The following is a 9,968-nucleotide window of genomic DNA, read 5'->3' as shown; positions in this document are numbered from 1 at the left end:
TTTGACCTGTCACAACCGGCCTTGTTAAAAAGACTGTCCACAATCTTTCTTTCAGGCCTCCTTTGAGTACTGGAAGAAAGTACAATAAGGTCTCTCCAGAGCCTTCTCTTCTCCAGGCTGAACAACTCCAACTCTCTCAGCTTTTCCTCATAGCACAGGTGCTCCATCCCTCTGATCATTTTCGTGGCCCTCCTCTGGACCCACTCCAACAGGTTCATGTCCTTCTCGTGCTGAGGACTCCAGAGCTGGACACAGTACTCCAGGTGAGGTCTCACCAGAGCGGAGTAGAGCAGCAGGATCACCTCCCTCGACCTGCTGGCCGCGCTTCTTTTAATGCAGCCGAGAATACGGTTTATCAATAGACATTGCCAAAGCACTCCACAATTGGCATGGTCTTCAAAAGCAATGCCAAGAGTGGAACAGCTGTGATATTGAAGGTAAACATGTTGAAAAGCATTAGCAGAAGGTCTGTAAAGTGCCTGGTTTTAACAAATTCCAAAAAAAGGCCATTCATGCTGATTAACACAGTCAAATTAAAGATCACATGATTTGATAGAGAATAAAATTAAATTACAGCATATTCTAAATAGAACAGTTTCTAAAGATGGCAGGATTATTACTATGTAATGTAAGAGCAAAAGAAAGTTGCACGCAGCAGAATTACACTGAGCCTTTTCACTTCAGATCTTTTTAATCCTTTAGTATTTAGTCAAGCTTTAGAATATGCAAGGCAAGGCTAAAGGCAAGGTAACAGAAACAGAGACTGAATGACAGGAAACAGAAATATCCAGTTCACCCAAGTTATGTTGTTTTCTGTAGAGCACAAATGCAGAGAGCTTAAAAAAAAAAACAAACCAGAAAGAAGCCAAGTATCAGCCGCTTGTTTATTTTCTTGGGAACTTTGACAGCCCTTTCACCCACCCAAAAGACACAAAGGAAGTTATGGTTCAGTCTGATGTGAAGGGCTGCACAAAAGATACCCAACTGCAGACGCCTGTTAATAACGAGCAAATAATAATGCTGCTACTTCCCACGTACTCCCACACTTTCTGCAGATCAGACACGCATCTCAGCGCTAGGGACAAAAACAGAAATAGGGGATCTTCTGCTAACAGTACAAAGTCTCTCCAAATTATCTCAAGTGAGCACTCGGAGATCGCTAGCTTAGAAGAATATCCATGCAGCTCAGGTTTATCCCATGAACAAATCAAAGCAGTCCACGACAAGCTGCCTGACATGGGGCACATGGGATCCCAAATCCCATTCACTGCTACACACAGAGACTCCACTACCTGCTCACATAAACCAGTCCTGTGGGACACAGAATGAGGGGGAAGGATCCACATTTCTTCTCTCTGGGAGCTGGAGACAGACAAGGTAGATGCTAGCTACTCCAGCACCTAACCTCCCAGTTAATTAAACAATGACATAGACAGGCAGGTGGACTCATACAGATGGTAAGGCAGACTTTCCACATTTGGGTACTGCTTTGGCAGACGACCAAGAGTTTTCTCTTGGTCACAAAGATAACTGCTTTTCTCTGCAAAACCAGCATTAAAGCAATAACATAAACACCTCCTATGTTCGTAAGCAGCACTAGCTTACAGTACATCACCCTTATAATCAAGGAAGAAGTGAGCTGAATGCCAGCACCTGTTCTAGTCGTCGTGCATTAGCCTGTAGGGCTTCACCATTCACATTTGCTGGCAAAGTAGCTCTTCAGCTGTGAAAGTTTCAGGGCCCCTGCTGATAAATTTGACTAGCCATGATCTCCTTCCAGACTGTCAGACAATTTGGTTTTTATTGAACGAATAACAGCCTTAAGCAAAAGGACTGGCCAGCAAGAAAAGGAGGCTTGTGAAGTTGCAGAAAGACATGCTGATGCCCTGCAGGTGCAGTTGTTTACACATCTATCACTTAAAAAAAAAAAATTAAAAAAAAATCAAAGTTCTTCTCCTGTGGTAACCAGGGCCCAAACATTGGTCAAACAGTACCAGTTCTTTAGGATCCCTTTCCGGTCATGCTCAGCTCTCAAGAAGCCTTTCATCTGCAGGCAGGGTGAGATAGCCAAACTGACAACTTTCAGTGGCTTTCCAGCATGTTTTTCTTAAATACAGAGTTGAATTTTTAATATATAAACACCTTTCAATCAGATGTCTTCATCAGCTTAATTCCTATTGTGGAAGACAACCCGAATCAACAAATTCAAATTAGGAGTTCCCTTTCATGCTCCTCTGTTTTGTTTGTTTGCTTTGTGGGTATATGCTTATTTATTCAAATTAAACAGTTTGTTTGGCAAAGATGTTTGCCATGATATTGCGTTCTCCTTTAGACAAAACTGATAGTTACAGTTTTACTATCTACAACATCTATAAAGATTTTATGATCTGTGAGAGTGAAGGTAAGAAAATTAAAGAGCATGAAAACAAAACTGATATATCAATATATTTTCTAGGTGTAACCATAAATTATGGTAGTCTTGCAACATTTTTCTTCTCCAATGCCCACAGGCAAACAACATATATTTAATAGGTGAATAAAATATAATTAATCCCCTTCCTACCATTGCTATGATCACTGCTTCTGGAGCTATACACGAGCTGGTAACCGTTAATGATATTTTCACCTGATAATATTTATTTTCCCTGTGAGCTATTATGTATGGGTTTATCTTCAAAAAGTAATGTTAACCACTGAAAGACTGGGAACAGACTAACACATGTAGAGGCAATTAAGGCTATTTTTGTTTACACATGCCCTGTATGCCATCCAGTAGTGATTATTTTTTAATTAACTCTCCGCATTCAGCTTCTGCACAGAAGATCATTTTTACTGTTGTGGAGGCAAAACTTGTAAATGTGACATTTCTGTTTCTCTCATTAACTGTGCACACCAGTATTATGCTCCCCCTCTTTTCTTTTTGTTTTGGTTTTTTTTTTTGTGTTTAAATTCCACATTATGCTCTCATGGGAGTGCTACTTGGTTTCCATCAAGGAGACATGAATGAACTTTTACAAAGGTTTATGCAGCACACAGGATGAGAAGATGCTTTGTGAGAATAACTAGAAAAAAGAAACAAATTCAAAATAAAACCAAAGATTTGACAGTGAGCTATCATTAGTGTCAATATATGGTGAATGTTAGAAGGAAAATTGATCTTATACATTAGCAATATACCTGGGTGTGCAAGCCCCAGAGGGGCTAGAGAGGCATCTGAATTTCGGGTTGCACAATGTAGATAGACTACATTGACCTTTTAATAATTTGGATGCCTTTTCCTCCATGACAGGATGGATTTTCTTGTATTCTTCCCATGTCTACAGCAGGCAATTATGGATTTCTGTAAGGTCTTTCTGCCACCTGCCACAGTCCAATCTTAGAGAGAAAGCTCATGCCAAAGTAAACTATATAACTTGTACACACAAAATGAATCCCGACCCTAGTGTTCTCCCCTTCTGCTAACTCTTCGGGATGGATGCAACTGAAAGGCTGGGGTTTCAGAAGAGCCAAGGGAATGCTTAAGCGCCAAAGAACACCAGGTCAAACATCCTTCAGTCAGTTACAAAGAAAAGGAGGACTGGATTTCCTAAATCCTTGATGCAGTCCAGAACTACCATCCAATTTCATAGGCCTGTTCCATGTAATTCAGTAAAATCAAGCATCAAGACATGAACTTTTGTTATATGGCTCCAATTCAGCGGTAACCATGTTTACCTTTTCTCTTTGAATTGCTTTCTTTTTCAGGATTTCTGCTTCCTCAGTGGCTTTTTTTGCTTTTACATATTCTTCTCTCTTGTGCTGTATGACATAAACATAGAAAATTATCTTGCATGTGTACGTATACAAAGAACACATAAGGTAACTTGACTTGACTCCTGTAGTGCACATCTTGCAAACCTAGAGTGTGTTTGAGGAAAGTTTCCATAATTTTTTTCTTAAATGAGGACTGAATAAAGCAGGCTGTGCACCGTCTACTCCAATACTGGCTTTATGAAGACTGAGAAATCTAGGACTGATAAATGGGCAAGGAATCACACAGCTGATTGATAATTTACAAGCATGTATATTTTTTATAACATGAACAACATTTTTACATAAGCACTGGATGGGGTGGTACATTGACCAATTAGTCAAAGTGTAGGCAACATGCTGGAAGATAGTGAGGCATGGAAGTGGATTTACAACTGTACTGGTTATCATTTTAGATATGAACTCTGATATGGGTTGCCACATATTTAGAGCCAGTTTTCCTTTTTTTTTTTTTTTTTTTTTTTTTTTTTTTTTTTTTTTTTTTTTTGGTGCAAAACACTTGTTTCTAGTTTTCTGCTGCTTCCTTCGGGTTTCATGACTTTCTTTTGTCAAGTAGCTGAGTTCATTTTATAGCCATAGGAAACAGTGCATGAACAGCTTTTTTGGAGTTCTTAAAATAAACAAACTTATTCTCCCTGACCTTTTGCCGGTATTTAGATTGCATGAGCATCATTTGCTGGTTTTGCCTTGCTTGAGCTTTGGATTCCTTTCCACCTTAAAAAAAAACAACAACAAAAAAGTATAAATTGCATTTTGCATGAGCTTTTTAAGTTCAAATGCCAGTCACTGCAGAACAGAGCAATATAACAGATTGGTTGTGTGCATATACAGGAAATTTTTCATAATTACAGTAGCTGTCTAACATTAAAGAGAACAGACAGGAGACCTTTTTGATCATTTTATCTATCCGTCAAAAGCACTATCTTGCTATTTACAGAGCATCCACTGTATCATCCACTCTACCAGCAAATATGTCTTACAGTATATGATCAGCTTACTGAAGAACTATTCCATTTTCAGAAAATCAGTCATGCTTTGAAGATGAGTCTTTATTTTCAGATCCAGCTCTCCCCACCTTTGCTCAGTTTGTCAAAACACACACATATAGTGACAGAAATTTTATTGCCAAAAAGGTTTCTCTTTTATCAAATTTAGGAGTTTGGAGTTTGCCAGCTCTAATGGGATATTATCACTGGAATATCTTCTATGCATTGTCTCAGGGCTTGAGGAAGACTCTGAAATGGATATCAAAGCCTTTTTCCCACAGACCTCATATTCATATCCAGGTAGCAAAAGGTGCTCTTTCTAAAGGCACAGGCTCTCTCCTCAGAACAGCTAAAGCTTACGCCTTCAATTAAAAAAACCCCTCAACCAACCAATAAGCAAAACATATTAAAAAAAAAAAAACAAACCAAAAAAACCCAGCCACACAGAGAATGTAGTAACAGGTCTCAAGGGATGGAGAGAGCAGGTCTGATACTATTATTCTGCTCTACTATTTTCCAGAGTATTTTCTTGCTTTGGGAGAGCCAATAATTCATTCCCTCAGTTGCTGCAAAAAACCGAACAGGAGCCCTCACCCACCCTGAGGATGAGGGCTGTATTTTTACCCAGTGTTTTTCTAAGAAACTCCCTGCTCTGTGTCTGTTAATTCTACAGAAGCAGCTGGATTGATCTGTGCTGAGGTGCCTGAAATGTAAGACAACCACACTAGGTCCTTCAGGAGGGATCACTCTTCACTAGAAGTAGCTTTCTCTGCTTACTAACGGTAAGTAACTACTCTTTAGGTGTTTTTGTGAGGTTTAGTGAATGGGAGATCAATTCCCTAAGTGCAGCAACTTTTCTATGCACACAAATAAGTCCATAAAATTAAGCTCTCAAGAAAGACTGTCCATACAGCACACAAGCAACAACCTTATGGTAGCCATAAGCATACAGCTGGCATTGTAGAGCATCTCCTTCCTAGGTCTAGGAAATAAAATTGCTACTAAACAGGGTTTGAAATCTTTTGGATGCTTGATTGTTCTTTCTTTCTAGACTTTTATTGGCAACATTTAACACTCTTGTATTCACTGTACTTTTCTGCATGTACTGCTGCACACCAGCTCTAAAGAAGTATTTTTCTGATTACTAATTAGCCACTGCCTATAGCCTTTCAGCCAGGTTTAATTCATTCCAACTGGCTTGGCTGTAATGTGTCAAATGTTTCACTGAAGTCAGAGTATGTTGTGACTGGATTTATATGACATGGTTAAAAAAAAAGGCCACTGCACTTATCAGGCATGATTTGTGGCTCCACTCACTGCTTATGGAGAAGAGTGGAACTTTCATCCTTTATTGCTCTCCTCCCTCCATGGTACCTGAAAGTTTGCCAGTCAAATATTATAGAGTTGAAATCCAGAATAGTTATTTCCCTATGGAAAGCACGAGTGTTAAGAAACTTCAAGAATTCCCTGGTGATTTGGACTAGATGTGTAGGCTCTTAAAATCACTGAGAAAATAACATAGGATACTGTTTTACCTAATGAGTACCTACAGTGGTGAAATCAGAGATGCCACTTATATTTTTTCCTACTTCCTTGAGCTCTCTTCTGTTCCAAATTGGTTCCTGTGGGAATGATAAGATCTAATGATCTTTGCACCTTACCTGTCTTCAGAGGCACGGAACATAGTGCATGTGTCTTAGTCTCCAGGGGTCTTTCTATGTGGCTGCTAGGCGGTGACTGAAGAGCTCATATAACCTCCTTGAATTCTCTCAGCATTTTCTTTTTTTCTTTTAATTTTCTTTTTTCCCAAGAAAGTTTTTAAGTGCAGTGGGACCAGAAGAGGTTAAGACTCCCCACACTCAGTCACTGCAGATTTGCTAACACATCCCCAGTCACACAGCCAGCTGCACACATTCTGCATAGACACCACACACCAAACTTCTGTTTTCAGACTTCATTTTCTTCACCAAAAAGCTTTGTGGTCCTCTTGGGAGAAGCATGGCTTCTAGAAACTGCTCACAGGCAAGCAGCCTGTGAGTTACGTATGAACTCAGAAAGAGCATGCCTGGCAACATGACTGCACATGACAGTGGGAGTACAGGGCACTATACCAACTTGCAAAGGTATGTTTATGACTGCAAACAACTGAGACCATGTCTGCAGGGCAAAACAAACATGTTGAACCAGTATCACCTTGATGGCAAAACCAAATCTGTGTTGGAGACAGTTCAAATTCCCCCATCTCTCCCCGGTCTCTATTTTTGTAAACAAACTTCCCTTGAGTAGCATGGCAAAGAAAGAACTTAGTTCCCAGGTCAAGGCAGACGATAGTCTGCACTGTGCACGCCAAATTCTTCTATGACAGCCAGGGGAAGGAAGGGCAGCTCTAGATTTACAGAACTAATAAAGGTGTCATTATAATAATTCACTTTGTCAGAATGATTTTTTTTCCCATTTGTATTCGTGCAGTTCCTTGAGCTCATCCCATTTTCGCTGTGCACTGTCCTCATAAGTTCTATACAGACAATGCTTTCAAGTTTTGTCTTGTCAGCAAGCTTTATCAGCTCTCTCCTACCTTTTGTGCCAAAGACATTAAAGAAAGATACTAAAACAAGATAGGTCCAAAAACTGGTACTTGAAAACCACTTCAAATAATCTTCCTCTTGATTCAAAACAACCTGCGGTCGTATTCTCTGTACAAGATTGAGGGTCGGTTGGGGTTTTTTTTGTCTTTTTTTTTTTTTAAACTAATTCCCAAATAGCACTAAATTAAATGTTTTATAGTGGTTACAGCTAAAGAGATCTCATACGGTTTCTCTCATCAGTCTAGGAAAAAAGTTTGTTGTCAAACACACCAGTTCAGCTTCAGTTCCTGTAGCCTTTAATCCTGTTTTACATTTATCCATCTGTGTTGTTATATTTATCAAATAGGTAATACAGAGCCTCATGCACATTTAGCTTGCAATCGCCTGAAGCTGCAGGGATCATTTTTGTCTACTCAAGAGCCAGCACTCAGGAAAGAACATGCACTGGCCCCTAACACAGAGGTGTTTTCTTACGGGTAACTGGAGGGTCTCTGACACATACTGTCCATCTGCATGCTAATGCCAAGTGTGTGCCCCCTCAGAGACATAAACCACAAACAGTGTCACTAGCAGGAGGGATAATCCACCTGGTCTTCCCAAATATTAGTGTAGGTTCTCAACAGATTTCTTGAGTGACAATCTATGACGCTTTTTTTCAGAACCATCTTCATGGCCATGACCTTCAAAAAGCACAGAGCACATATAGTGGACTCATGTTATCCCTTACTGACACTGTAGTAGGTAACATGTAGAAAAAAGTGAAAAATGCCTCATGTCCTGGAAAATAAAAGTTTGCAATTCATAACAGCTGATTTACACGTCTTACCCAGTCTCTGCGGAACCAACTTAAATGGCCCTGGCCTGTGCTCTTCTTTCCACTGCTCCAGGTCCTCTAGCTCCTTCTTAGCAACTGAGCAGGTACAAAAACACCAAACATATGGAAGTTAGAGGCAAACTAAAAGGCAGGCAGTATTGCTAATTGTATATAACCCTGAAGACCCATCCAGGAACAGACAAACTTGATCTCAAGGGGTGCGACATCCCCCAGGAGGTTACACGGTGACTGCAATGATCGGCTAACAAGGCAAATATTTTGCCCAACTTGAGACTGTATGGTGAAGACTCAACCCTAAAAACAAAACAATGAACAGCTAAGGGATTGCTAATATGCTGCTTTTTAACCCCTGGGAACCTGTAGTTAAATGCCACAATATTTACTCCTGCAGGTAAAGCAGGTGTTACGATTAAGATATTATTGCTGTATGGAGGAAAATGCTTGTGGTGTAACACTCCTCAGAAGGGAAATGAAGAATAAGCAATCTTCCCTCCCAACCACATGCTCCCTTAAATAAAAGCAGTAGGAATGCATGATTCAGCTTCGAATTAAGACACTTTAGCATAGGTGTCCACACATGAGAAGGGTCGCATGTTCCCAGTGTAGTTGGTGGAATGTGCTTTAGGATGGCTGGTTGATTAAACTGCTCTCTCAAACTGACTGACAGTAGGAAAACCCCAACAATTCCTTTCAACAGAAAGGCCCACAAAGCCTATGGAAAGTGGAGCTGTGTTTTACAGTAGTACTTCAGTTGCTCTCGGAGATCATTTCACTGTTGCTAAAACCAGCATGAACCATATTTTCCAGAGGCAGGCTGTAGCTATGAGATGCTAACAGCAGCTCTCCTCTAACATGATAAAGCCAGTTCCTGGGCAAGTCTCTAAAGAATCCCAAGAGGCTCCAAGAGACACCAGCTTGTTATTTCACCTTTAAAATAAGCAGAGACTGGTAGAGACTGGATTCAGTGAGGCCCTGTTTCTGCCAGTATCCCAGGCAGAAATACTTGGCAGGCTTCAGACCTTGAACGTTGATGACACAAAGTGAAAACAGATCATTACTAAGGCAGCAGCACCTTTGCTGTTAGCATCAAAAGACAGCTCTAAGATGATCTGCTTTTATTCCTCCTTCCAAAATATTATGGTTTGGTTCAGGAGAAGTCCATTTTCTTTCTTGCAACCAAAGGAAACCCAGCCCCACAGCAGCCTGCTGGGGAAGCATTTCAGCAAGACTCACAATATTTGAGAAAAAATTATTTAATTGCACTGTTTACTTGAGGGCTCAAAATGTGAGGAGTGCTGATTGACATTCCTTCAGCTTTCATATCTTGCACAAATAAATATGTAGGTGTGTAGGATTGCAGTACTTGGTCACCTCTGCAAACGGAATTTCTTTCACAGCCAACTCTTGCTGTAACTTTGGCAATGAAAGGTTTTTATCACATGCCTAATCATTCTGGTAGAGGTTCAGGGTGTTCCTGCTTAGCTACTTCCACCAGCAAGACTCAAAACCTAGCTGTCCTGGGTCCAGCACGGTGGAACCGGATGTTCTTTTGTTGTCTGGCTTTCTTCTTCCCAGAGAGCTGTGGTTTTCCCAAGCTTCTGGGAAGGAGGACATGCCTCTCTGGAATGAACTCATAAAAGGGGGCGTGTTGAGAGATTTGGGGACATCTTGTTTTCCCCTGTGCTCTATCTACGGTCCACTCTATCTTGTCCGTGCTGCGCGTTTCTCAAATATGCCGCGCAGGACTCTTGA

At 40.5% G+C, this 9,968-nt stretch overlaps 1 protein-coding gene across 1 annotated transcript in view; it reads right to left on the bottom strand.

The window, feature by feature from the left end:
* Window positions 1-8,291, bottom strand: part of EPSTI1 (epithelial stromal interaction 1 (breast)) — a gene marked incomplete at both ends in the record, with an annotated part of 31,706 nt that extends 23,415 nt beyond the window's left edge. Inside the window, 3 exons of the mRNA XM_010143686.1 lie at window positions 3,715-3,798; window positions 4,451-4,524; window positions 8,208-8,291. Coding sequence (XP_010141988.1) covers window positions 3,715-3,798; window positions 4,451-4,524; window positions 8,208-8,291 — 242 coding nt within the window. The remainder of the gene's footprint in view (window positions 1-3,714; window positions 3,799-4,450; window positions 4,525-8,207) is intronic.
* Window positions 8,292-9,968: the final 1,677 nt, after the last annotated feature.

The sequence above is a fragment of the Buceros rhinoceros genome, unplaced genomic scaffold (assembly GCF_000710305.1).
Source record: "Buceros rhinoceros silvestris isolate BGI_N320 unplaced genomic scaffold, ASM71030v1 scaffold13439, whole genome shotgun sequence".
NCBI classification, from domain to species: Eukaryota; Metazoa; Chordata; class Aves; order Bucerotiformes; family Bucerotidae; genus Buceros; species Buceros rhinoceros.
The sequence above is the reverse complement of the archived record's forward strand: the minus strand, read 5'-3'. Positions and strand labels throughout refer to the sequence as shown.